The sequence below is a fragment of the Miniopterus natalensis genome, chromosome 11 (assembly GCF_054644295.1).
Source record: "Miniopterus natalensis isolate mMinNat1 chromosome 11, mMinNat1.hap1, whole genome shotgun sequence".
NCBI lineage: Eukaryota > Metazoa > Chordata > Mammalia > Chiroptera > Miniopteridae > Miniopterus > Miniopterus natalensis.
The window spans coordinates 67,331,547-67,354,746 of record NC_142091.1 but is presented as its reverse complement, the minus strand read 5'-3'; the positions used below and the strand labels follow the sequence as shown (position 1 = coordinate 67,354,746).

At 40.8% G+C, this 23,200-nt stretch overlaps 1 protein-coding gene across 6 annotated transcripts in view; it reads left to right on the top strand.

Moving 5' to 3' along the window:
- The window catches only part of AMBRA1 (autophagy and beclin 1 regulator 1), a 146,865-nt gene that overhangs the window by 14,522 nt on the left and 109,143 nt on the right, over positions 1-23,200 (top strand). For 3 of the 6 annotated variants that reach the window (XM_016204045.2, XM_087821852.1, XM_016204047.2), the window contains exons 2-8: positions 12,939-13,192; positions 13,805-13,863; positions 14,598-14,781; positions 15,382-15,554; positions 16,489-16,555; positions 17,101-17,247; positions 17,518-18,554. In XM_016204045.2, the coding sequence (XP_016059531.2) occupies positions 13,058-13,192; positions 13,805-13,863; positions 14,598-14,781; positions 15,382-15,554; positions 16,489-16,555; positions 17,101-17,247; positions 17,518-18,554 (1,802 nt within the window). In that variant the 5' untranslated portion in view covers positions 12,939-13,057. Of the gene's footprint in view, positions 1-12,938; positions 13,193-13,804; positions 13,864-14,597; positions 14,782-15,381; positions 15,555-16,488; positions 16,556-17,100; positions 18,555-23,200 lie in introns of all 6 variants that reach the window. The other 3 variants (XM_016204043.2, XM_016204042.2, XM_016204044.2) reach the window with 1 other exon arrangement.

The window sequence follows — 23,200 nt, the reverse complement described above, 5'->3', positions numbered from 1 at the left end:
AAATGGAAAAGTCACCAGTTTATAGGTGTTTTTTTGTTTTGTTTTTGTTTTTTAATATATCTTTATTGATTTCAGAGAGAGGAAAAGAGAGGGAGAGAGAGAGATAGAAACATCAATGATGAGAGAGTCATTGATCAAGCCCGCAACCCGGGCATGTGCCGTGACCAGGAATCAAACCCCAATCTCCTGGATCCTAGGTCGACGCTCAACCGCTGAGCCACGCCCGGCTAGGCTTTTTTAGTTTTTTTTACTATATCGTTACTGATTTTAGAGAGAGGAAGGGAGAGGGAGAGAGATAGAAACTTCAGTGATGAGAGAGTCATCGATTGGCTGCCTCCTGCACACTCCCCACTGGGGATCGAGCCTGCAGCCCTGGCATGTGCTCTGACCGAGAATTGAACCTCGATCTCCTGGATCATAGATTGATGCTCAACTGCTGGGCCACGCTGGCTAGGCACTAGTTTATAGTTTTGAATGCCAAACTTTACCACGTTGGCTGTCTGATCATGGGCAAGTAATTTCACATTGGGCCAGGTTTGTTTGTAAAATGGGAGTAAGGTAGAAAGGGGCTTTAGAGATAGAATATGTAAAACATTAGCACTTAAGAGTGGTAGTAGCTATTATTACAAATGGATGTTTTACAAATTATCACTAATACATTTTGCACTTCTACTTGAAGGAGGGATATATTTTCACAGAAGTTTGTTTGCTCTGGCTTGAGTACGTGGGAGCATTATCCCCTCTTGCAGTTATCTACTGAAAAAAAAATTATTTAGCATTTCTTCCTGTTTGGGCTCGAGTAGCTGCTGAAGACTGTTTTTTGCAGATCTCTTTAGAATGTTACTTCTGTATTACACAGTCTGACTGAATGCTGCTGACTCAGATATTGTACGTTAGAATGGTAAGCATTTGTCAGATTTGCCCCAGTCAGAAAATATTCTGTGCCTCTCATCCTGCTTAGTGCTTTTTTTTTTTTTTTTGGCCTCTATGATATAGTGATAATAAATGAAGATTGTAGGCTTCAGGGTAATATGTAATATATATGATCCAATTTTGATACAGGAAACAAAAACTGTTACATGAATGTGTGTTTGTATGAACAGTGAGTTTGTGTGTTTATCTCAAGAGGGTGAAAATTGGAGAGGTTGGGAGGGAGATTGACCACATACTATTGTTTTCCTTGTTATAAGGAGCATGTGTTACCTATTTTTTAAAAATTAAAGTTTTGGCCCAGCCAGCATGGCTCAGCAGTTGAGCATCCACCTAGGATCCAGGAGATTGTGGTTCGATTCCCGGTCAGGGCACATGCCCGGATTGCGGTCTCTATCTCCAGTGGGGGCGTGCAGGATGCAGCCGATCAGTGATGACTCTCATCATTGATGTTTCTATCTCTCTCTCTTTGTCTCTCTTCCTGTCTCTGAAGTCAATAAAGATATATTTAAAGAAAATTTTAAAGTTTTGATTTTGAGATAATTGTAGATTTACATGCAGGTGCCAAGAAGTAATAGTGAGTGAGAGAGGTGGGGGGAGATTCTGCCCTTTACTCAGTTTCCCCAATGGTAACATTTTACAAATCCGCAGTACACTACCACAACTAGGGTATTGCCATTGATACAGTCAAGATACAGGACATCACCGGAGACTACTCTCTTGGTGCCCTTTTAATCTACTCCCGCCCCCTAATCATAATGATTTTATAGTGCAGTGGATAAAGTTGCTGTAAAGCTTTGTGTAGAGAAGGTGGCCTATCTCCCCCTACCCCAGCCCTATCTGTAATCCCTGACAATCACTAATCTGTCTCCCTTTGTTTTTTTAAGAATGCAGTGTAAATAGAATAATTTAGTATGTAACTTTTTTGGTGGGAGAGTTGGCCTTTTTCACATATCAAAATTCCCTGGAGATTCATTCAAGTTGCACGAATCAATAATTATTATTTTTTTCTCCTCTTTTAAAAAAAAATATATCTTTATTGATTTCAGAGAGAGGAAGGGAGAGGGAGAGAGAGATAGAAACACCATTGAGAGAGTCATCATGGATCAGGTGCCTCCTGCACTCCCCCTGCTGGGGATCAAGTCAGAAACCCAGGCATGTGCCCAGACCTGGAATCGTGTACATGTGGTTTTTTGGTTTTTTAAAAAATATATCTTTATTGATTTCAGAGAGAAGAAGGCAGAGGGAGAGAAAGAGATAGAAACATCAATAATGAGAGTCATTGATCCGCTGCCTCCCCACATGCCCCCCTCTGGGCGTCCAACCTGCCACCTGGGCATGTGCCCTGACCAGGAATCAAACCTCAATCTCCTGGATCCCAGGCCAGCGCTCAACCGCTGAACTACTACTCCGGGCCCGGCAGTGTACACGTTTTTGTGTGAATGTAATTATTTTTCATTTCTCTGGGCTAAATGCCCAAGAGTGCAAAGTACTTAAACCCTATGTTCTTGGTGCACATAACTTATTTACCTTGATTTCTGGTGCTTTGCTCTAGCATCAAAGCAATAATAATAATGCTGTAGTTTTTCTTGTCTGTTTCATCTGATGATCTGTGTATATATTACACATATTAATTAATACTCAGAACCCACTAGGAAGTAAGTACTGGTTAGCACTGGTGAAGTTAGTTCCTTTATAGATAGGTGAGTTGAGGCAAGGATACCATGGAATTTGCCTGAGGCTATAGCGTTAGTCACTGCGTTCTGACTCAGATCCACCTGATTTATTCATTCTCTCTGTCTCCTGAATAAACTCTTTATAATTATGACCTCCTTAGTGTGAGGACATAAACAACTTTTTTCCCTGTATCTGAGGTTTAGTGTCTGTTCCATAGAAGCACTATAGTATAGTGAGCAACCTGGCAACTGATTTGATTTTGAAACTTTCCTCCAGGTAGGCAAGTCATTTAAGCTCTCTAAGCCTCAGTTTTGTTATTTGTGAAATGGGGATGATGAGAGTACCTGTCTTCATGCCATTGTGAGAAATAGATGAGACGTTGTATGGAAAAGTGCTTAGCACTGCAAGTGAGTAGCAAATGCTCAAAGAATACTAGAAGTATTGCTTAAAAAATGTTATATTCTGCTACTTGACTGTATTAGTTGGTGGATAATTGGATAAATATTGGAATTTTTCTGCCATGTAGTTATAGGGCTTTAAGATTGCTGTTATTTTGAGGTAAGGATACTTTTTTTGGGTACTATTTCAAATTTAGTCCTATGTGTAATTATTTAAAAATAGGGAGTAATGTTGGATTATATTTATTAATTAATTTGTATGAAAATATTTTAAAGTTTCCCCTGGGTTATTCATATTTTCTCAGTCTCACATTCATAAGAAATAGGAAGTGATTCTAAATTATTGGTTTCTTCTCTTTAATCTGACCCCCCCCCAACATTGTTTTCCATATTTTCTTCCTAGCATTTATCAGTACTTGAAAGTATCATCAATTTTTAATTACATAAATAATTACATAAGCTTCTTGAGGGCAGGAATGTTCTTATTTTTTTATATCTATTTTTTCTTTCTATTTTTTTAACCCTCATTCGAGGATATGTTTATTGATTTTAGAAGGAGAGGAAGGGAGAGAGAGAGAATCGTTGATCAGTTGCCTCCCCTTTGCTCCCCATCAAATCAGCAACACAGGCTCCAGGCAACAACCGTTTTGGTGTATGGGTTCAAATCGAGCCACCTGACTGGGGGAGGGCAGGAATGTTATTCACTCTTGTATCCCTCTGTGCCTAGAATAGTGCTGAGTACAGAGTAGATGTTCAGTAAACACTTGGCTGTCTATCATTGCTTTTGTGTATCCCTCACCCCCCCCTTTAAGTGTTTTTTTACTTGGAAAGTCGGGGAAATGGAATCCAACTTCTAGTCAGAGCTTAAAGTAAGTGACTAGGGTCTTAAATCCAGTATCTTATTTTGATTGGCTGAGAAATGTGATTGGCAAGGTGGAGGGGCAATCTGGACCTTTTAGCATAAGAGCTCTGCACTTAATAATTTGACTTCTTTTCCTGAAGCCTTGAGGGAAATTTTTCCTTTCCCTATTCTAGTCAGCCAAGAACCTGACCTGGGCTGACTCTAACATTGGAGAACACTGAACACAGTATCTGCTGAGCCAAGGACTGGTAGTCAAGCTCTGATAGTATCTGAAGGAAAAGCCTGAATTCAAATCCTGCTTTGGCAACTGACTCATCTGACCAACCTGCATGAATTTCTTAGTCTCTTCCAGGTTTTATTTTTATTTTTGCCTGGTGAGTAATCTCATCTGTCCTGGGACTTGTGAGGACCCTGGGGTTAATGTTCTTAAAGCTTTTTACAATACTGTTGCTGTGGCTCCGGGGTTTCTAAGAACTGTAGGGAGCAATGTGGCGCCCTAGGAGGAGAGTTGGACTCTTCCCCCAAGACTGGAGAAAACAGAAAGATGTGGTGCTTTGTGATTTGGCTCTACTTCAGTCTCCTAATACTGTTGGTGGATGAAAGGTATTTTGTTGTAAAAGTCATTAGGTCTGTTTGCCTGAGGCAGCTGGGGCCAGTTCCCATTTCTGGGGTTAAACTGTTTTTGCCTCTGAAATTTCTTTTATCAAAAGCTACCTTTTCTCAAATAAAAATTTTTTCAAACGCTACCTTTTTTCTTTGCTTGCTAATAGAAAAATCTCTTGCCAGTTTTGTGTACTGTAAGAGTAACCTTCCTGGTCTTGATTTGTTTGATGGCTTAGGATTCAAAACTTGAACTTCATTTTCCTCTGGGTTCAGTGGTTTCCTTTTTGTTCTGCCTTGAGTCTTCAGGGGTTCTTGTGTTCTCAGCACACTGTTTTTCCTGCAGAATAGTTTGCAGATAAAACGTCATTTCTTTTTTCTTCATTCTTCTGAGGTAAGTGGGAGTATGGAAGATTGTCAATCTCAAATTTGGGACTTACAGCTTTCTATTTCTAGTTTTGATCACTCTTTGATTTTGAGCACAAACTTTCTTGTGATTTGTATATTAGGTTACATCATCATAAGTTATTTTAGAAAGCCCTAGTAAGCAAAATCTGTAGCAGAAAAGTTGGTGTTTTCATCCCCTTTATTATAATAACAGTAATTAGAATTTATTTAATTTTGTATCCGCAAAGCATTTTGTAAAGTTGTTAGCCTATTTGTGATATACTGTGTAGAATTCTGCTTTATTCTGAGTTTACATATAGAAAATGTTGGGGGTGATAGTGGATATGAGAACAAAAAAGAGGTTACATTGCTTACTCATCTCTTGGTAAATTTGGGCTGACAACCTTTGTACCAGGTACTTGATGCATTATTACCTCTTAGCCTGACTTTCTAGATAGAGAGACCACTTGTAATTTAGAGTATTTGTAATTCTGAACATAAATGCAGTAGAGGGTGCAGGTTCTGTCTGTAAGCATTTTATTTCTGGGTTTTGGCTTCTTACAGAGGGACTGTATATAATATTGGTTTGTGTTGGTTTTGATTCTATCAAATTATTTGCTTTCAATTTGTCAGTTACTCTCTGCTTCTCTTTCATAGCCTGTGTAGTTTCTTTGCACTCTCTCAGAACTGTAGGTGCCACACATCTTTGTGCAAACTCCCATTGTGTACTCTGGTTTATTGTGTACTCTGGTTATTGTTGATTTTTCTAACTTTGCTTTTAGTTTCAAAAGTAGTAATCCTGCCTTGTATTTTTTGTACTCTATTTCTTCTAAGATACTCCAACGACATTTTTCCTTTAAGATAGAAAGAAGGTGTACTATTTTCATTTTATACCTGGAGGAAAACTTGAAATTCAGGAAGAGTGTGGTTTGTCCAAGATTGCAATAGCAACTCAGTGGTAAAAAAAAAAATCAGGTACTGAAACTTCTTGCTTCTTAGTTTTATCTTTACCCATTAAATCACATCACAGTTGTATCTGGCATTCTAAAATTTAACCTCCCATATTCCCATCTCTACTTTCAGAATATATCCACTGCCTCTGTACTTTATTCTGAATGTGCTGTATCTCAGCCCTGGCCAGGTAGTTCAGTTGGTTAGAGCGTTGCCCTTAAAGGCCAAGGTTTCATGTTCGATCCCCGGTCAGGATACATACAAGAATCAACCAGTGAATGCATAAATAAGTGGAACAACAAATAGATGTTTCTCTCTCCTCCTCCCCCTTCTTCTTTCTCTAAAATCAATAAGTAAAATTTTAAAATAAATAAATACGCTGTGTTTCAAATAGAGAGGCAGTATAGGAGGTTTTTATTTCAGGCATTCGGGAGTTTTCTATAGTAATTAGAAATTTAGACTTTGGAGCCAGAATGCCTGGGTTTGAAAATCCTGAATCCACCCTTGCTAGTGCATCTTGTTCTCTTGGGATCTCATGTACCCTACGGAGTAAAGAATTATAAATGAGTTACTTTATGTAAAGTGCTAAGTACAGTGTCTGAGACATGAAAAGCACTATGAAAATGTTATTGTTTTAACCATTGTCTCATGGTTTTGTGTTTTTTTTTAAAGTGACAATGGTAAGATCTTTTATGTGAAGTGGTTTGGAGACCTCTTCAGTGAACAGTCTCAATTTGCCTAGAAGAATTTATCTTAAATTTAATTTGTCGGCCCTGGTCAGTGTGGCTCAGTTGGTTGGGTGTTGTTCCAGGCACTGAAAGGTTGCCCGTTTGATTCCTGGTCAGGGCACATGCCCTGGTTGCCAGCTCAATCCCTGATAGGGGGCGTGCAGGAGGCAGCTGATCAATGTTTTGTGCTCATATTGATGTTTTTCTCTCCCTCTCCCTTTCTCTCTCTCTAAAAATCAATAAAAACATTTTTAAAAATTGAATTTGTTGGACTGTCTACAGGACTTTGAGCCCTAAAATGAATGAATGAATGAATTATTATTTACTTATTTTTTTGTTAACCCACACCTGAAGATATTTTTTCCATTGATTGTCAGACAGAGTGGGAGAGAGAGAGGGAGAGAGAAACATTGATATGAGAGAGACACATCAATTGGTTGCCTCCCACACGTTCCCGGACCGGGGGCAGATTGAGCCTGCAACCGAGGTGCATGCCCTTGACTGGAATCAAACCCACAACCCTTCGGTCCATGAGTCAGTGCTCTAACCACTGAGCAAAACTGGCTAGGGCAAGGCCTGACATTTTGTAGTTAATTTCCCAGTTGTTGGGAGAACTTTACTTACACAAGTGAGCCTAGATCCAGTATTTAAAGGATCTTTTTTTTCTTTTGAATCATTAACCTTGGGTTGAATCCACTATGTTATGGAATATGTGTTGGTATCATATAGCTGATTTGACTCTTTGACTTTGCCTACACGGGCATAGCGAAGTGGGGAAAGATGCAGTTAGTTGAATAAATGAGGTGTTTGCACTCCATGAAGTCCCTTCCAGGTCTAATACTGTAGTTTTCTGAATCATACCCCTAGAATGCTATTGGAAGGAAAGATTTGCGGTCTGATTATTAGCCAGGTTGCAGATAAAGCTCTGAATTTTTGGTTCTTTTATATATATATATGTTTTTATTGACGTCAGAGAGAAATCAATTTTTAATTTATTTATTGATTTTTCGGGGAGAGAGAGGAAGGGAGAGAGGGAAACATCAATATATTGTTCTGCTTATTTATGCGTTCATTGGTTGATTCTTGTATGTGCCTTGGGATCAAACTCACAACCTTGGCAGACCGGGGATGAAGCTCTAACCAGCTCAGCTACCTGGCTAGAGCTTTGGTTCTGTGTTTTGTTTTGTTTTTTAAATATGTTTTTATTGATTTTAGAGAGAGAGAGAGGAATAGGGAGATAGAAACATCTGTGAAAGAGAAACATCGATCAGCTTCCTCCCACACGTCCCCTACTGGGGATCAAGCGAGAAACCTGGGTATGTGCCCTGACTGGGAATTGAACTGGCGACCTCTTGGTTGGTTCTGTTTTTTAATTCACTTACCTACAGGTTACCCAAATCTCATTTGATTATTTTTGCCTCATAAATATACTTTATTTTCCTGAGTATATTCATTTTACTTTGTTGTCTGGTAACAGCTTTTGAAATGTTGCTTAGAAATCTGCTACTCTTAGGAATTTGTGGCATCTTGGGTCTCTGGGTTTTATTGTTTGGTGAGGGAAACCATAGTGAACCTCAAGGAGGATTGAATACTAAGGACAATAATTAACGGCTCCACTATTCTTTTTATTGGAGCCTCACAACAGTCTGATGAAGCAGATATTGCAATTCCTGTTTTACTCAGGGGAAAACTAAGCCTCAAAGAGGTGAACATGCTGAAAGTCAGATACTGTAGCTAGAAGAAGGTGGAGCACAACTGCTGGCATAAGATGATCAAATTGCAAGGAGAACCTGTTAACACAACTTGCAGTTCCTACTGCGTTGTGGCATACTCTCTAGGTGATTTTTTTTTTTTACTAGTAGTTCTTAAATATAATTATGTCCTAGAGTTAAGCAGAGAAAATCTTTAAAGGTGATTTATCTTTCCAGCTTTTTAGAGTGATCAGTCATGTTATAGGAAGTGGGGTGAAAGGGGAAGAGAATCTTGACATTTGTGTTAATGTATACAGGGTGAGGCAAAAGTAGGTTTATAATTGTGAGTACACAAAACACAGTTTATTCTTATTATTTATTAATTACCGTATTTTCCATAGGAACTGCTGTAAACCTACTTTTGCCCCACCCTGTATATCCCTGTTGTGTCCTTTTGGTTCTAATTGCATGAGGCTTTTGGTGATTGAGAATTGATTCTGGGGACTGTGAAATGGCTTCCCAAAGACTATTCTTGGCGCCTTTTGTCTTAGTCTGGTTTAAGGAACAGATTGGGAACCTTGTTTGTTCCTCCTTTTTAAAAAGAGGAATAAAGAACACACTTGACTGGCACTTCCTCCTCAGCTACAGGTCAGTCTGACTTCAGTTTGATTTAGCTCCTTTTGTTCTTTTTAAAAAATATATCTTGATTTCAGAGAGAGGAAGGGAGAGGGAGAGAGAGAAAGAAACATCAATGATGAGAGAATCGTCGATTGGCTGCCTCCTGCAGGCCCCCTACTGGGGATCAAGCCTGAAACGCGGGCAGGTGCCCCAACCGGGAATGGAACCTCAATATCCTGGATCATAGGTCAACGCTCAACCGCTGAGCCATGTTGGCCAGGCTCCTCTTATTCTTTATAGAGAACCAAGTAAACACTCTTCTCAGGTGGCTATAAGGAGTGTATCAGGAGAGAAGTCCCATATCCTTTTAAAGAAACAAAAGCAAATATTTTTCTTCAGACAAAAGGAAAACTGCAATTGTTTTAGTCCCTTTGACTTCTTGCTATCAGTCAGACTTCCTCTTGTTTGAACTTTCAGTGTGTTTAGGTCCCTGGGAATTGATAGACAAACTCTTTGGTAAGCTTAAGCTTTAGTTTTTTAGTTTTCTTGCTAATTGGTATTTCTGGTAACTCTTTCCTCTTCGTTCTGATACCTGTAGGAACTCCAGGTTGCGTTACAGTTTTCTGGATCATACAATGTTTGTGATCTATATTTTCTTCTTTCTCTTGAATTACATGGGGTCAGAGGTCAGATTTTTTTTTTTTTTTTTTTAGTAATTAGACTGTGCTGTTTTCACATGTTATGAGATTATAAATGGTTTATTTCTTTGTAAGTACTTTTATGTTGCACTGTTAGGACAAGGGACCCTCAAAACTAATTCTTCTGAAATTCTCTATATTAAGGTTAAAGAATTACAGGCTCAGAATGTATTACAGGCTCAGTAAAGGGTAAGGTGAACTAATGGGAACTGTATTTCTGCACCTTTCTGGTTAGTACTTACTCAGCTGCAAGGCAGTTTCTCTTCCAGACTTGGTTTTAAACCATGAATTGTCAGGGTCACCAAGGAGATTGTTTCCTTCCAGTTAGTCCATCCTTGGTTTATTCAGGAGGTTGGATTACAGCATGTTAACATTTTCAGTGTGTACATATTTATATCATGCACTAAGGAGGGATGAGAGCTATATCATGAGGATACAGGCTAGAGGATACAGTTCCTTAGGGAACGGTGTGCTGTATATGACTAGGAACTTGGGAGTTGTGTCTTTCCGTAGAATCTTTGACTTTTTACATTTTAATATTCCAGGAAGAAAACTCATTTCATCACAGGCTATAAATATTTTCTTTGTGTGTGTATTTGGATGCATGTAGTTGTGTACTTTTTTAGATTGCAGCCTTTCATAAAATGTAAAGAGCCAATTTGTTGTTTGACTTTTTTCAGTAAGCATTTATTACTTCTTAAATTTAAAAAGTGAAAAGAACATTGCATTTTCTAATTATTAAATCACCTATAGTCCCACCACCCAAAGATAATCATGGTTAGTAATTTTTAATATTTATTTTGTATCATTATCCTCCAAGATTTTTAAAAAATAAAGGGATCATGACATAAGACAAGCAAGATGGAAGTCTTGCTTCCATCTCTGACTCCATTCACCTTGTTCCTTCAGTCCCTAATAAGTGACTGTTAATTTCTCCTTGTATTCAGAAGGTAGCATTACTATATATATATTATTCTGTACCTTGTTTTTCCCCCCTTTCCGATGTATCTTGGAGGTCTTTTGTTAGTACCCAGAGAATCTTCCTTACGTAGATTAGTCATCTAGTTCCTTTTAGACGGACACTTGGGTTGTCCCCAGTTTTTGTTATTACAAACAATAAGGAAGAAGTAGTAATTAAAGACAAAAAGTAAGCATTTACCCTGCTTCAGTTAAGGGATAGTTCTTTCCAGAAGGCAAGCTAATACATGTAGAAATAATGATGACTTTAGAAAATCTAACATTTTGCTGCCACCAAATGAAACAGTTCAAGAAAGAAGCATCAATGACCGTTAAACCATTAAGCAAGAGGTCCAGGAGGAATAGGATATTCATATGGTGCCAAATGTTAGCCACAGTTTACTAATTATAAGGGGAGAAATATATCTTTATGAGCAGAGCTATAAAGAGAGCTCCCTCTGGCTGCTACAAATTCAGCCAAGTGATCGTGTTTTGCCAAGTGATCACCTGAGTTACCAATTCTGACCAAATGGGACATTCTGAGAATATGTGCCACTTGATGTACTGCATCAGGAGGTGCATAGGTAGCATCACCTATGAAGCATTCTCTCTGAAAACAAAACAAAACAAAACAAAACACAACCTAAATCTAATCAGTGTTTTAGGCCTAACCTTCTGTTTACAGGAAATATAAGGGATAGAGAGGGCAAGTTAAATGGCACTGTGAAGAAACAATTAGACAAAACTAGGGTGTTAGACATTCTGCAAGTCAACTATGCTGGTCTTTTTGAAAAGCTTGTGTTGTAAATATTTTTTATTTTTATTTAAAAAATATATATATCTTTATTGATTTCAGAGAGAGGAAGGGAGAGTGAGATAGAAACATCAATGATGAGAGAGTCATTGATCTGCTGCCTCCTGCGCTCCTCCTACTGGGGATTGAGCCCCCAACCCCCCGGGCATGTGCCCTGACTGGGAATCAAACGGGGATCTCCTGGATCATAGGTTGATGCTCAACTGCTGTGCCACGCTGGCCGGGCAAAAGCTTGTATTGTAAATAAAGAAACAGAAACAAAACCAACCAAAACAACACTTAAGGCCATTCTAGAATGAAAGAGACTAAAGACACACGGCATCCAAATTATTTGCTTGAATCTTGATTTAATTCAGGATTTTAACAAAACACAACTTATTCAAGACATTTTTTTGGACAGCTGGGGAAATCTGAATGAAGACTGAGTATTAGATAATTGGTATGGTAATGATGTTGTGATCGTGAAGCTAAATGTCCTTATTCCTAGGAGATGCATAGGTATATGGGGCTAGAGTGTCTTGATTCCCACTGAGGTTCAGAAAAACAACAACAACAACAACAAACACATATTTAGCCATATCTATTTCTAGAGATAGATAAAGCAAATTTGACAAAATATTAACAATTCTTCAGTCTAAGTGGTGAATAGTGTATGTTTATTCTGCTGTTTTAAAAACTTTTCTGTATATTTGAAATTTTCATAATAGAGTTGAAGAAACAGTGCTGCAGTGAATAACATTTATATACATATTATTTTGAAATGCCATTTTATTGGGCTGCATATTTCGTTGAATAGAGGAGTCACAATCCTTTTTTTCTTTTTAAAAATATCTTTATTAATTTCAGAGAGAGAAAGGGAGAGGGAAACATCAGTGATGAGAGAGTCATTGATCAGCTGCCTCCTGCACACCCCCTGCTGGGAATTGAGTCCATAACCCAGGCATGTGCCCTGACTGGGAATGGAACCGTGATCTCCTGAATCCTAGGTCTATTTTCAACTGCTGAGCCACACCTGTCTGGGCAAGGAGTCACAATTCTTTAATTTTTGCACGTATATATAACTGCTAGTTAATTTTTTTTTTAATCTGGAACTTTAGTGGAAAAGAGAAAAAGAGAGTGAGAAAGGTGCTCCAGAGTAGTCCTTATGTACTTGCTTTTGGTAGGAGATAGAATGGAAGCTGCTATGTAAGAACCATACCTAAAGTAATAGCCTGTTAAAATCTGTTACCTGTCCTTTAGTTTGGAGGCTGCCCAGTGATAAAGAGGGGGCGGGCGACTAGAGTTAGCACCGTGGCACAGAAGGAGGGGCTGGTGTCATGTTTTGTTTTTGACAGGTTTGTAGACCTTTTTATTAGTAGCAAAAGTTCTTGCTGTCTGATAAAATAACAGAATAACTTGCTTTAGAGAATGGTCTGTTCTTTACATAACAGGCTGAGCTATGGAGGATATGAGAGGAATTTAAGGAAGAAATATTTTTGGAAGAAAAGTTCTGGGGAAAGGGTCATTTCTGAGAAAGCGTCATTAAATAGGAAAGGAATACTTTTCTCTGAGCTAATCTTGCATTTGCAATGGGAAGCTTTTCTGATTGCAGAATACCAGTTCTTTGACATTAACCTTCATACCTTAGATTTCCATGAAGACAGCTTTCAAGGATCTGAATGGCCTCGTTTTAGCTGCTTCGGTGTGTGGAGCTATTGCTTGCTCCCCCTCTTCCTGCACCTGGTGTGACAGTGGCCACTGAGCAGCATGAAGGTGGTTCCAGAGAAGAATGCTGTCCGTATACTCTGGGGGCGAGAACGGGGCACTCGGGCCTTTGGAGCTCAGCGGCTTCTACAGGAGCTGGTGGAAGATAAAACCCGGTGGATGAAATGGGAGGGCAAGGTGAGAAAAACGGTATTGTTGACATAGGGTTTACAGGGGCTGGCAGTGGAATGGGGCCTTGGGTTGGGTTAATGACATATAGTTGGCGTGTAATTTATTTTGTGTATGAGAATAGATATATTATCTAACCTAGGGAGGTTTTTTGTTTTTTAAAAAAACAAATTTGGAAGAATTTATGGGCTAGAAATACCATTTTTCTTTAGAGTTAGACATTTTTCCTGAAGGTAATTTAGATTTATATATATATATATATATATATATATTTTTTTTTTAAACATATCTTTGTAGATTTCAGAGAGAGGAAAGGAGGGGGAGAGAGAGATAGAAACATTAATGATGAGAGAGTCATTGATTGGCTGCCTAGTCCGCAACCCGGGCATGTGCCCTGACCGGGAATCACCCCGATCTCCTGGATCCTAGGTTGATGCTCAACCGCTCTGCCATGCCCAGCCGAGCAGATTTATCTTTCTATTTGTAACTTGATCACTATGTCCGGTTTTTAAACTTATACTTTGAATACTAATCTAGATAGAGTCATATTGTATTTTTGAGATAGAGTGGGCCATAGTTTATAAATAATGTATTTTAACTTTTTGTTTGTTTGTTTCCCAGAGAGTAGAATTGCCGGATAGTCCACGCTCTACCTTCTTACTGGCCTTCAGCCCAGACAGGTACCTAGTACTTATCTACAGTTGAAGACTTGTGATAGCATTGCTTTCTGTATATTTGGCCTAACTTGATCTTCCAAGTCAACTCCCTAAAGTCTCTTTGAAGCACTGTATGTGTACAGAGCTCTGACTGTGAAAGAAAGTAGATGAGCAGCTCTAACCATAAAAATGGGAATAAGCAAAGAAAACTACGATCATTGAGGGTCAAAACTTGAAAAGTTTTTCAATGACCATCCTTTGCCTGTGTGGTATAGGCCACCAATGGTGCGACAGTTTTCCAGGTAGAAAAAAATATTCTCTGAAGGGGATATGTGTCATTTGGGGACAGTGTAGAGAATTCAAAAGCTTTGTATTTTATTTTAAATATATCTTTTGATTTCAGAGAAAGGAAGGGAGAGGGGGAGAGAGATAGAAACATCAGTGATGAGAGAGTCATTGATTGGCTGCCTCCTGCACGCCCCTGACTGGGGATCAAGCCTGCAACCCAGGCATGTGCCCTGACCCAGAATCAGACTTCAGTTTCCTGGATCCTAGGTCGATGCTCAACTGCTGAGCCACGCCTGGCCGGGCTCAAAAGCTTTTAAAGATCAGGATACTTCTGTTGTTTGTAATGTCCAACGTGTAGTTTTTTTCATGCTGGTATGGGGAATAGTACCAATTTTCAGTGTCATCCAAAGCTGATAGTTTGTTCCCCTCACACATGCTTCACATTTACTTTTTATTCCTGGATTCCCTAGGACTCTCTTGGCCTCCACCCACGTGAACCATAATATCTATATTACGGAGGTGAAGACTGGCAAGTGTGTTCATTCTCTGATTGGACACCGTCGCACTCCGTGGTGTGTCACTTTTCACCCCACCATCTCAGGCCTTATTGCTTCTGGCTGCCTGGATGGGGAGGTTAGGATTTGGGATTTACATGTAAGTATTTCTTTTTCTTTGGTATTCTAAATGCAGAGACTTGTTTACCATTGGGCTCTTAACTCTGGAGGAGAGACTAGCCAGGTTCTTAGACTACATCCAAGTAAGTGGTAGTCATTGCCCGCTTAAATGATAGCAAGCCTAGCCCATAGTCCTCCATTCTACGATGAATGCCCTGTTTAACTGTTTTCACATCTGCCCATGCTCTAAGATGTGTTCAGGATGGATTTTTGTGGTCTTATAGCAAGGATTATACTGTACTTTGATCATGACCTTCAAAGCAATGTGCTCCTTGTCCTAGTGAATGGCTAGTGGGCTGTGCACCATGTCATGCACCAAGCTTGAGTTTTCCCAGGAGCTGTGCTGATGCTCATTGCTGGTGGCTTGTAGAAGACTTGGAGAACTGAGCTGACAGTAATATTTCTGATAAATTGGTGACACTGCTTGATCACTGATTTTCTACATTGTTTTAAGGAGGGTATATTTAAAGTAGGCCCTGCCATAGTCATTTTACCTTAAATATGGATCTTTCTTGAAATTGGCATCCCAGTTTGCTGGCAGTTTGTAACCTGAGAATATATGGGATTGATTCATTCATAGGGTGGCAGTGAAAGCTGGTTCACGGATAGCAACAATGCCATTGCCTCGCTGGCTTTCCACCCTACGGCTCAGCTTCTTCTGATTGCTACTGCCAATGAGATCCACTTCTGGGATTGGAGTCGGCGGGAGCCCTTTGCTGTGGTGAAGACAGCTAGCGAGATGGAACGGGTCCGGTGAGTCCTCTGCCCACCAGTGGTGTCTGGCACAGGATTAGCATGGTAGAGAACATTTATACTTGGCTTTCTCGGGAGACAGATTGCTGTCCCTGCTCAGGGCAGGCTGTTATCCCTACAGCTCCTTCTACCTTTTAAGCAGCTGGCCAATCAGCTGGGAAGCAGTTCATTTTGTTCAGTATTGGCTTTACTTTTTTGGTCTCTCAAGACCGGGGTCATTAGAATCCTTTTTAGGGTTCAGAGCTATCTAAATTTGGAATAGAGCCCTTTTTTTGAGAAACCTGAAAGGTGTTCAGGTTGTGGGTAACTTGATGGATAATTACTCATCCCTAATTATCTGTGTTTATCAAACTGCAAGAGGGAGATGTAAGTGTGTATCAGGTACACCAGTTGATATATAGCCCTCAAGATCAGAACACACATTGCCTGGATTAAAGTTGATGCACTGATTTCCTTTGGTACTCTTGGTATTAGAATTGAGTTTAAACTAGTCTAGTCTAGCTTATAAACTCAGGTATGTTACTTGATGCTGAGACTGTTAATTGTCGCCAGAACTCATGCCTCTTGCCAGTGTAGTGGCCATATGAGGGAAGAACTGAACTTGTGGCAGAGTGTGGGAGTGTTCTGTGCTTTACTATTATGATGAGGTCTTAGATACAATCAAATGTGTGCTTAATGTAGCTCCTTCCAGGAATCGAAGCCTAGGTATTTTTTGAAATTATTTTTGTGATACAAATTCCCTTATTTTGGCAAGTATGAGGAAATAACAAGAAGTATTGAACTTTATTACTTTAATCTCTGAAAGTTTTGAAAGTCTCTAGGGTGAAGTGAATACCTGGGAAGTCCGACATTACCAGTAATGATGGCTATAAATTTGTTTTCTCTGTTAACATAATCTCTCTATGCATGTCTTTATCTCTTCTTCTGTTTTCAGTCTGGTGAGATTTGATCCTCTTGGACACTACTTACTTACAGCAATTGTTAATCCTTCTAATCAACAGGTAAGTTAGTCAGCAGTTCCAGCTCCATCTAAACTGTGGCTTATTTTCTAAACTTGTGCTCTAATTCCAATTGTATTAGACTTTAATTTTCAATGCCCAAGTGCTTCTCTCCAGTTAAGATTCAAAACTTGTCACTATGTGTTTAAAGTTACAGCCATAATCATGACAGGAAAGTCAATTCTGAAACCCGAGCGATCGCCTCATTAGAAGTAACCAGCCAATGTTGGATTGACTGTCATTCATGTGCTGCTGGCTGGTTAACATTTTGCTTCCTTTCACTGCCTCTGTGTTATGGAAATTCCTTTTGTAAAGAGAATTGGTTTGCCAGCTGTACTCATTCAGAAATGTTGTTAATTGGAAGTGAATAACTTAATACCATATGATGGTTCTGAATCTGAAGCCATTTCTCAGTGCTTCAGAGGTAGAGTTGTTGCCTGTCTATGAAGGTTTTCCTTGGATGATTATCAGTAGCTTTTCTTGATTTACCTGGAGATTCTACCTAACTGCCTTGCTCTGCCTCCTCCCCACCTTGGTCCACTTTGCAGGGTGATGACGAACCAGAGATCCCCATAGATGGAACAGAATTATCCCACTATCGTCAGCGTGCCCTCCTGCAATCACAGCCAGTTCGCCGGACGCCTCTCCTCCACAATTTCCTGCACATGCTGTCCTCTCGCTCCTCTGGCATCCAGGTGGGAGAGCAAAGCACAGTGCAAGATTCTGCTACCCCCTCACCCCCACCGCCTCCCCCTCAGCCCTCCACGGAGCGCCCCAGGACTTCCGCTTACATCAGGCTCCGACAGCGGGTCAATTACCCCACAGCTGAGTGCTGCCAGCACCTTGGGATCCTGTGCCTTTGCAGCCGCTGCTCTGGCACTCGAGTTCCTTCCCTCTTGCCACACCAGGACAGTGTCCCCCCTGCTTCTGCCAGGGCTACTACCCCTTCCTTTTCTTTTGTACAGACCGAGCCCTTCCATCCCCCGGAGCAGGCCTCGTCAACGCAGCAGGACCAGGGCCTCCTGAACCGGCCGTCTGCCTTCAGTACAGTCCAGAGCAGCACTGCCGGCAACACGCTCCGCAACCTCAGTCTGGGTCCCACCCGTCGCTCTTTGGGAGGCCCTTTGTCTAGCCACCCATCTAGGTATCACCGAGAAATAGCTCCTGGACTGACAGGATCTGAGTGGACCCGGACAGTGCTCAGTCTGAACTCACGCTCTGAGGCGGAGTCCATGCCCCCACCCAGGACCAGTGCCTCTTCGGTGAGTTTGCTATCTGTGCTGAGGCAGCAGGAAGGAGGCTCTCAAGCATCTGTGTACACTTCAGCCACAGAAGGGAGGGGTTTTCCAGCTTCAGGGTTGGCAACTGAGTCAGATGGAGGGAATGGCTCCAGCCAAAACAACTCTGGCAACATTCGCCATGAGCTACCATGTGACCTGAGACGCTTCTTTTTGGAGTATGACCGGCTTCAGGAGCTGGACCAGAGCCTGAATGGAGAGGCCCCCCAGACCCAGCAGGCCCAGGAAATGCTCAACAATAACATTGAATCAGAGAGGCCAGGCCCCTCCCACCAACCCACCCCACACAGCAGTGAGAACAACTCCAACCTGTCCCGTGGTCACCTGAATCACTGCCGTGCTTGCCACAATCTGCTGACCTTCAACAATGATACCCTGCGCTGGGAAAGAACCACACCTAACTACACCTCTGGCGAGGCCAGCTCCTCCTGGCAGGTCTCCAGTTCCTTCGAGGGCATGCCATCGAGTGGCAGCCAGTTGCCACCTCTTGAGCGGACTGAGGGCCAAGCGCCCAGCTCCAGCAGGCTGGAGTTGAGCAGCACTGCTAGTCCGCAGGAGGAGAGGACTGTGGGGGTGGCCTTCAACCAGGAGACAGGCCACTGGGAAAGAATTTACACCCAGTCCAGCAGAACTGGAACTGTATCACAGGAAGCCTTACATCAGGATATGCCAGAGGAAAGCTCTGAGGAAGATTCACTCAGAAGGTAAGCAGGTGCTTTCTGTCCTCTCTTACATCCCTTACTTTTCTCCTTGTATCTCTACCTTCAGCCCTGCAGATGTTGTCGCTGGACCTGGAGTGTCTGAGACCCGTGCATTTGGTTCGGCTCTCCCTAGCTTCCGTTACATCTTCTTGGAAAATCTTGCTCTGGTGGCAGAGAGAAGATAGGGCCTAGCAGTCTGAGTCAGTTGGCTCTGCTAGCTCCTTTTCTGGTTATGCTCATGTAACCTTCAGCCTTAAAGGAGAGTATAGATTAGGTTAGAGAGGCATGAGGAATTGGGGAGGAGATAGAACCATTGATGTCCTGTGCCCAGCTTTTTGACCTTGAAGGATTGTGTGTTCAGGACTAGTTACTGTGAAATTAGAAAATGTCCCAGTGAAATTAGTAGTAAAAGAGAACCCTGCATGGGACAGGTTAGTGTCCTGGCACTTCTTATGTTGCTTTGTGTTCAGCTCTTAAATCTTATCTTTTGGAGCAATGCAGCTTGACAGAGAAAATACATATATTTTTCAAGGATAGTTCATATTTTTTGAGAGAGATATATATATATATATTTTTGGACAGTAAGTTAATTGTTAAGATTTTTTGAGTAGATCTTCCAGATGGACATTCACTTCGGGGTGGGGAAGAAGGATAATTCATAGAAGGAAGGCCTCGCCACACTCGGATCAGCATTCAGGCAACTCTTTCATGAAGAAACAGAGTGGGTGTAGTTGATCGCCCACCACATGTCCCATGTATGGCTGTGTGCGCATCTATCTTGATTTATTAGGGACTTCGTTCTGTAATTCTGTAAAGGTCAAATCTGGCATAATCACCAACTCCCAGAATACGCCTTTTGGATCCAGGCAGCATATTGCTCTGCATTATATCCTCTGTTGAAGCCACTGAAATTTCTCTGACATAAGCTTCTACAAGGGAGGGAATATAGATTGTGCACATAATGTACTTTTTATTTTGGGAGTATGCTTTAGAGAGTTACCAGTTAATAAGTATTTGTTGAATGGTTACAATTGTTCCAGAACTGTGCTATGCACTGTGGGGAACCAAAAAGAAGCAAATACCTGGTCTTTGCCCACTGGGAGTATACAATGTTTTTGTAGAGGCAAGACTATTTACATGAAATTATATCAAAAATGTAGAAGACTGAAATCTTTATTGTATCTTACTGAGGTGAAATGTAGGGAAGAAGGGAAGTATCAAAGCTTTACAAAATTATGTTTTGAAAGGTGGGTAGGATTTAGAGAGATAAAGAACTTTTTATTTTAGGGGAACAGCACATACTAGGGGAGGAAGGGCATGATGTATGCAAGATAATAGGTGGTTCCTAAGGGGAACATTGGGAAACTTGGTTGGATGTAAAAGATAAAGTAATAGAGGTTGTTGCTATGCCCATGTGATTGAAGTCAGTTCTGGATTAACATCTCCTAAATTTCTGGCTTTGGAATATTTTGCCTTACACCTGGAGCCTGAGATTCTATTCTTCCTCTTTGTCGGGAGAGGTGAGAAGGTGGCAAGAACAGTGCCTGACATATAGAAGGCATTCAAAAAGTTTATTAAAGGGAGCCACAAAGGGACTGCCTTCATTTACTGCTCTAAAAGCCTACCAGTGCCTGTGTCCATAGCAACACTGGGCTTCTGCTCAGCCTTTGTCCACCCTCTGCCAGCAGGACCTCTTATTGTTGTTCTGAGAAATACCTGAGTGGTTTAAAGTAAACTCTACTGTTTGATAATAGAGATATCAATTACTGAGGGCCTACTATGTGTTAGGTACTGTGTTCTTGCTTTGCATTAATTATTTCTAATTCCCACAACAGCTTTGTACAAGGCAGGTATTAAATTTCCCATCTTATGGTTGAAGGAAGTAAGGCTTAGAGAATTCGAGTGTCTTGTTAAAGGTCTCATACCCATAGTAGGTCACTGAGTGGGGATTTGAACTCTGCTTTGATGACAAAAAATATTTCCAAGCTGCCCTCCATGGTATATTTCTAATGGGATAACTTCATTTTTAGGTGAAACATTTTTAACTTTTTATTATGGAAAGCTTCAAATACATGAAAACGAAAAGTATAGTAAGTGTGATTTCAAAACTTATCAATACTTGGCTAACCTTCTTTTGTTTTTGTCCCCTATCCAATCTCCCCACCTAGATGTTATATAATTTTATCTGAAAATACTCCAGTGTGTTTCTCTAGAGAAATGCTGTCTAATAAAACTTTCTACAGTGATGAGATGTTCTTTACCTGTGCTGTCCAGGATGGTAGCCACTAGCCACATGTGGCTAGTGAGCATTTGAAATGTGGTTAATGTTATCTGAGGAACTATATTTAAATTTACATTTTTAAATGTAAATGTAAATAGCCCTATGTGACTAAAATATTAATGATTACTTCTTAATAAAGCAGGCCATTTAAAATCCAGAAACTGGCCCAGCCAGTGTGGCTCAGTTGGTTGGGCATTGTTCCATGCACCAGGAGGTCACTGGTTCTATTTCCAGTCAGGGCACATGCCAGGGTTGGGAGCTCTATCCCTAGTGGAGGGCATGCAGGAGGCAGCTGATCCATGTTTCTCTCTCAGCAGTGTTTCTTTCTCTCTCCCCTCTCCCTCTAAAAAGTCAATAAGAAAACCATACTTAAATAAATAAATAAAATGTCCAGAAACTGCCCTGGCTGGGTGGTTCAGTTGGTTGGAGCGTCTTCCTGTGCACCAGAAGGCTGCGGTGGCGGGTTCTATTCCCACTCAGGGCATGTACCTAGGTTGCCGATTTGATCTCCAGTCAGGGGGCATGTGGGAGGCAACCAATCGATGTTTCTCTCTCTCTGAAATCAATAAAAGCATATCCTTGGGTGCGGAATAAAAAATAATAATAAAAAAATCCAGAAACTAGTAAGGATCTACCAAAAATTTTTGTAGAGAAAAAATGTGTTTATGGTTTAAATAAAGTTCTAGCATTTAAAAATATATATTGTAGCCTGGCCGGTTTGGCTCAGTGCTTAGAGTGCCGGCCCTCAGACTGTAGGGTCCCGGGTTTGATGCCGGCTAAAGGCACATACTTCGGCTGCAGGCTCAACGGAGGCAGGTTGGGGCAAGTGTGGGAGGCATCCAGTCGAAGTGTCTCTTTCACATCAATGTTTCTCTCTCTCTCTTCCTTCCACTCTCTCTGTAAAGCAATGGAAAAATATCTTTGGGTGAGGAATAAAAAGTATATTGTAGAAAATGAGCTCCTTGTCATCTTGTGAACAATTTTACATATATGCTCTTTTAATTTTAAAATATACAAGTAATGCATGGTTATTGTAAAATTGTATATTAATACAGTAGTTACATTATTTATGGAGTTACTTTTAGATGAGCTAGGATGAAGTATACCATGAGTGCTGACCTTGTACTAAAAAATGAGGTGTATTTAAAAATATTATAAGTGTACACCCTTTAAAGAAGGGCCCCCAACTCCCTCATAAATTGAGTGGCTACATTCTAGTGTAAATCACTAATACAAACACGTGCTAATTGGCATTTTCTACTACTTCTAAAGGGGGCCAGCATTCACTAGCTGATGATCCGAGTACAGTACACGCACTTGCTTTGATTTCCCCAGCAGGTGTCAGTGTTGGGCTGCTGCTGCCACTACTCTAGAATGGCGGGGAGGAAAAGTTCTCACTGTATGTGTACCGGTTACTTGAAGGGAGAGGATTATTCTTTGGCCTTGTAGTAGGGGAGAGACTACAGAGGTGTGTTTTGATCCTAGGTGCTTCTGATAGAATTCATAGTGTTGCAAATAGTGAGAGTATTAAAGCAGTAGTGTGTATTTTAGTGTAGGCCTATGTTGCCAGGTGGTAATAACAAGTACAGTTTGTCTCCTTTTGCTTGTGGGCAGTGGAGGGAGAGCTTTCTGTATAGCCTGACTTCAACTTACAACTTATAACTTTGGTGGCAGGCCCTTTGCTTCACCACAAGAAACCTTTTTGGGGGGTCAGATAACCCAGGATCTAGTAGGAGTAGATGAGGGTATGTTTGCGCCGTGAAGCAGGAGTCCCTGGGCCTTGAAAGGCTGTTATTAGGAAAAAGAGAAAACTGTTTAAATGGCATATTAAAACTAGAGAAAGCCTAGAGCTTAAAAGTGCAGCCTCTTTTTTTTTTTAATAGATGAGAAAACTTAGATGCAGAAACAAGAAATGACTTTAAATAAATGCTTATAGCAAAGGTGGGATTCAAGTCCCTGGGTCTTAAAGAGGCCCACTTTTTCCTTCACTTCATTTGAAATTAGTGCTTTCATACAGCAGTTTTCGCTATCAAAACTTCGGTTGCTCCTGTAGGTCATTAACTGAGTGGTTCTTCAGTGAAGTCTCCCTATAAGAAACTGGAAGTCTCACATATCATTTGTAATTATTGTCTCTGAGTAGAAATGTACCAATACATTTTTTTCTAGGGACATAGGAGAAAACACTGTTTTAGTTATTCGCCCATAGAACTACATGATTAGTCCTTCTAAAGTGATCCCAGTTAGGGAAGTTCATTGTTAAAATCCGTTGAAGTGGCCCAGCTGGCGTGGCTCAGCGGTTGAGCTTCAGCCTAGGATCCAGGAGATCGTGGTTCCATGCTGGGTCAGGGCACATGCCCGGGTTGCTGGC